Source organism: Bombus vancouverensis, chromosome 18, assembly GCF_051014615.1.
Source record: "Bombus vancouverensis nearcticus chromosome 18, iyBomVanc1_principal, whole genome shotgun sequence".
NCBI lineage: Eukaryota > Metazoa > Arthropoda > Insecta > Hymenoptera > Apidae > Bombus > Bombus vancouverensis.
In genome coordinates this window covers 1,568,700-1,573,366 of record NC_134928.1, presented here as the reverse complement: position 1 = coordinate 1,573,366, position 4,667 = coordinate 1,568,700, and the positions used below count along the sequence as shown (strand labels likewise).

Here is a 4,667-nt window from a genome sequence, read left to right as displayed (position 1 = left end):
AAAAAATTTTTTTTTTTTTTACGTGGAGGAAATCTTCATAGACACCTCTTACCACCCTTGTGCAGACGGGTAGAAGGTAGTGCCGGATTCTTACCGGCTAAAACCTCCACGGGCGGGACGACGGTAGACTAGTGCGCGAGTGTGGCCCTCGGGCCCCCGGGTGCTTAACACCAAACACCTTTACCAAGCGCACTCCCAGAAAGTACGCCCACACCACAAGCAAGGGAGGGGCTGGCCGCTTGCCTGTTGTAAGCAGAAATTTTGGTTTTCCGTCTCTTTATCTCGCGCTCCTCATATACCGAGGATTCGAACTCGCGACGCGTCACCTTCAAATCTCGGCCTTAACGACCGTAGCCATCTGCCCCGCCGAGCTTCTAGCTCATTGGAAAGTATTTGATTCTTATTGTGGTAATGTACATCATAGGAAGTATTCTAATTAGCCTCTTGAAGGAGATGTACATTTTTCATAGCCCTCTCTAAATACAAGGGGTAAAGGTAAATAATTCCCTCAATTAAATCATTATTATTAAATCTATTATGAAGCTCTTAATAATATATTTTTGCTGCTATTTAATTCTTGTAGTAAGAGATGGCCGTTCTAAAATAATTGCTGCTTCTTCTAATGCACTTATTTTCAAGATGCCTAGCCTTGCGTTTTCCATCGCACTGTCAGAAATTTTATAACATATGGGATTAGCATAAGTTATAAATAGGTCTAATTAATAATTTGTAACAGAAAATTTTAACCTCAAGATTTAGGTCAGATGCAAACGATCGAATTTGCAACAAATGACCGCAACGGCAATGGGTTGGAAGAGCAAGAAAATACATATGTATGTATCCCGTACTTTCGTTGCGGGAGGGATAGGAATTTCGTGATGAAACGCAGAGGCTGCCAAGTATCATTGACCGGTATGAAACGTCGATAAAAGTTGATCATACCGAAGTATCTTCGCAGTTCCTTAACAGTACCAGGTCGCGGTGCTTTGATTATCGCGTCAACGCGTTCAGCCAGAGGTTTTGTCCCCTCCGCGGTAACGGTATAGCCAAGAAATTGAATTTCGCGCACGCCGAATTCGCATTTTGTGAGGTTTATAACGACTCCGTATTCGTCGAGGCGATTGAACAAAATCCGCAAGTGTTCGCGGTGTTGTTCCTCGGTGTCGGACGCGATTAAAAAATCATCGATATACGCGTAGACGAAATCGAGGCCTCTCGTGATTTCGTCCACGAATCTTTGGCACGTTTGGGCGGCGTTTCGGAGTCCAAACATCATACTAGTCGCTTCGAAAAGGCCGAAAGGGGTAGTAATCGCAGTTTTCGGTACGTCCTCCGGCGCGATGGGAATTCGATGGTAAGCGCGCACGAGATCGATTTTGGAAAAAATCCGACATATAGACGGGCCAGTCTTCGTAGTTCTATAAATAGACTCATGGCTTCGAAACTCTGTTGTAGTGTAACGCTGCCAGAGTGTGGATCTGGATTAGTATACCCTTATATTTATACTTATACTTACAGTTACACTTATACTCAAATATATTTCTGTTACGCATTCATCATACGTGCCCCGAACAGATACCTTCAACAAAGATTTTTTTTCTTTTTTTTTCTTCGAAGATACATTTTTTTTTATTTTTATTTAAAATTTCACATTCACAATTTGTCCAATTTGGACATTTGGTAGAATTTTTTATGTGTTTGATTATCATGTGGGTGGCTACCCCCAATGGGGTACCATCATCGTGTTTGTTAGGTTATGTTCTTTGTGAGATCTAGAATAAATATACATGGATGACATTTTCTCTACTGACTACTCTAAGAAGTCGGCCCTACTAAAACAATAACAAGCGATTTGTGCAAGGTCGGCGGTTCCAATTTATGCGAATGGCTTTCAAATGAGCTAAGGCTGATGTCAAACGTGTTGATTTATTTAATGACGAGACGAGTGAATACTCGTGATAGTCAGATATATTAAAAATCGCTCTAAGTACGGAATACCATTAGATCCAACTAGAATCAAACATTATAAATTATTATAATCCAAGTTACAGTACCACGCCAAAAGAATTTACTTATAATTCTCAACGAGAATTGATTGTAAATAGTCTACCAAATAAAAAAAAGTACAAAATACAGAGTTAGTATATTACGCATTATACTTATCTATAATAAGTAATAACTATTTATAAATAATTAGCCATGTTACTGCGCCACGCCAGAAAAACTACTGAAAATTCTCAACGCGAGAAGTGATTGTAATTTTAATAAATATTTAAAAAAAAAGTATATTACGTTGTAATCGTCGTTTGCTCAATGCTACTCGCTATAATGATACTGGTTAATGAATGTTCTAGAGCGCATTCTCGCCTATTTATATTGATCAGAGAAGTTTGAATTCGATTCCGGTTGATGGTTGCAAGTAGCGGTCATGTTGTTTTGTCCGGAGTTTGTTTACTTTTAAATCTCATACATCGAAACGGTGTTAAAACTCCGAGGCAAACCAATAACACAAGTCACTCTCGATTCGAATCGTCCTGTGACTCATGTGCCGCTACATACATATACAACAAATATTTCTTACAATCTAGTGTATGTAGTTGTGAATGAGGCCTTAAGTTCACTGTTTATAGATATTGTTAGGAATTGATCGAACGAATTCAAAGCAGTCTTGTATATTATCGGAAATGCAGAATTTGCATGGTTTTGCTTTCGCTCGTCCACGTTGACAATTGTTCAAAGAACAACCGAATGCCCATGTGACATGGACTATACATAAATCCATACCATTCTATGCTACTGACAATGAACCGTTAGATTTTAACCTGGCCTTTGGACACATGGCCCAAACCAAACTTTCCCCATCACGTAGGTCACTCAGGGTCCTCTCCTCACCTCTCACCCCCGTCAAGCTCCATTCATATAAAAACTACGAGCATTCGACGACGAGACTAGACTTGGGTAGATCCTTGTGCGTGACTTGAACTGTTCTGATACTTTGTAACTTCGCTACTTCATTGTAATATTGCATTTAATCATTTTTGTGAGTAAAAGCATATCAAAATATAAAAGTGAAATTAAATATCAAGTTAAGCAATAGTGATAAGTGCTCGTTAGGAAAACAAGACATCCTATCTACGTGAAAAGGACTCAACTTGGATTACGGGTCATCATCAACGATAAACTCACAATCTGAAGTTAACGGACATTCTACGGAAGTTCCATTTCTACGGATATCAAGGTGTAAAGCTTGATTCTTTTGCCAACCAAAACTCGGACTAAGTAGCAATTTTCGAGAAAAAGAAAATAAGAAAAGAAAAAAAATGTATGACTTATCATATAAAGATATCAACATTAGTCTACGGCAAGTACTACAAGCGATACAGAAACACACCGAAATTCAAGAACAGATCCAAATATTAGCACAACAAGCAAGGGAAGAGAATGAACGCCGCGCTAAAGAAATCAAACTACTAAAACAAGCAGTTGCCGAAATAAAGCTAGTTCTTACAAATAAAAAAATAATTAATTCCAAAAATTCTAAATCTGTGAGGAAGACCACAAAGAAAACCGTGAAATCAAGAAAGAAGGATCGTATACCTGCAGCGAGCATACCCGAAACGACATTTGATCCCAAAAGCGATAACAATGGCGGAGACCAATACCACAACGAACAACAACACCAGATTATGTTATCAGCGGAAGATGCAATAAGATTTATACCAACTTTAAACGGTGACGATGATGTTGGAGTGGAAGAGTTCATAAAAGAAGTACATGCTATGCGAATGTGTTGTTCACAAAAGGATTTGTTGTTGAAAGCCATAAAAATCGATAAAATAGTCGGTAAAGCCGCGCGCAGTATTCGACACATACCGATTGGAAATTATGAAGATTTATATAACACTTTGAGATCCAACGTAGTAGTTGATTTAACATCTGACGAATACGAAGAACAATTACGCGATTTGAAACAGGGACGCCACGAATCTGTTCAAAGTTTCAATATCCGATTCCGCTGCATATTGAATAGACTTACATATGCAATAATTAGTGAAAATCTACAACCAATTACAAGACGAATAATGATTGAAGCCACCATGAGGAAAGTAAGTCGAATTTATTTAAAAGGACTTCGACGCGACATAGGACGCATACTGTTAGCTGGCAAACTAGATTCCTTGTACAAAACAGAAAAAAAAGCCGTAGACGTTGAAAGATACCTGCAAGAAGAAGAAAAGGGATGGAGGACAGGTTCTCGACCAACAGCAAGTGACCGACCATTACCTACCACACGTAACAATAATCCAGTCAACAAACGCGTTTCACCGGTTTCTAAAACGGAACGTGTATCATCTGCTAAGCGACAAGTAAGATGTCCCAAATGTGATGAATTGGGACATGTTGAGAAAAATGTGCGTTGACCACGAGACTAGTCTTGGCCGCGATTTAAACAAATATTTTAATACTTTGTAACTTCGCTGCTTCATTCTAATATTGTGCTTTACCACTTTTGTGACTAAAAATATAAAAGGACAATCAGGTTAAGCTATTGGTCAGCTCTTCCTTTTTTTATCACGAATTTTACGTGACATTTTTTTTTATTTATTTGTTAAAATTACAATCAATTTTAACAAATAAATAAAAAAAAAAACAAGTGCTTGGCGTCG

At 38.5% G+C, this 4,667-nt stretch overlaps 1 protein-coding gene across 1 annotated transcript; it reads left to right on the top strand.

The window, feature by feature from the left end:
• The first annotated feature begins 3,320 nt into the window (after positions 1-3,320).
• Positions 3,321-4,667, top strand: LOC117160320 (uncharacterized). The gene has a single exon (XM_033341010.2). The coding sequence runs from the start codon at positions 3,321-3,323 to the stop codon at positions 4,419-4,421; it is 1,101 nt and encodes a 366-aa protein (XP_033196901.1). The 3' UTR covers positions 4,422-4,667.

Excerpts from the sequence above, each read along its gene's own strand:
- LOC117160320 (XM_033341010.2), top strand. The coding sequence starts at position 3,321 with ATGTATGACTTATCATATAAAGATATCAACATTAGTCTACGGCAAGTA.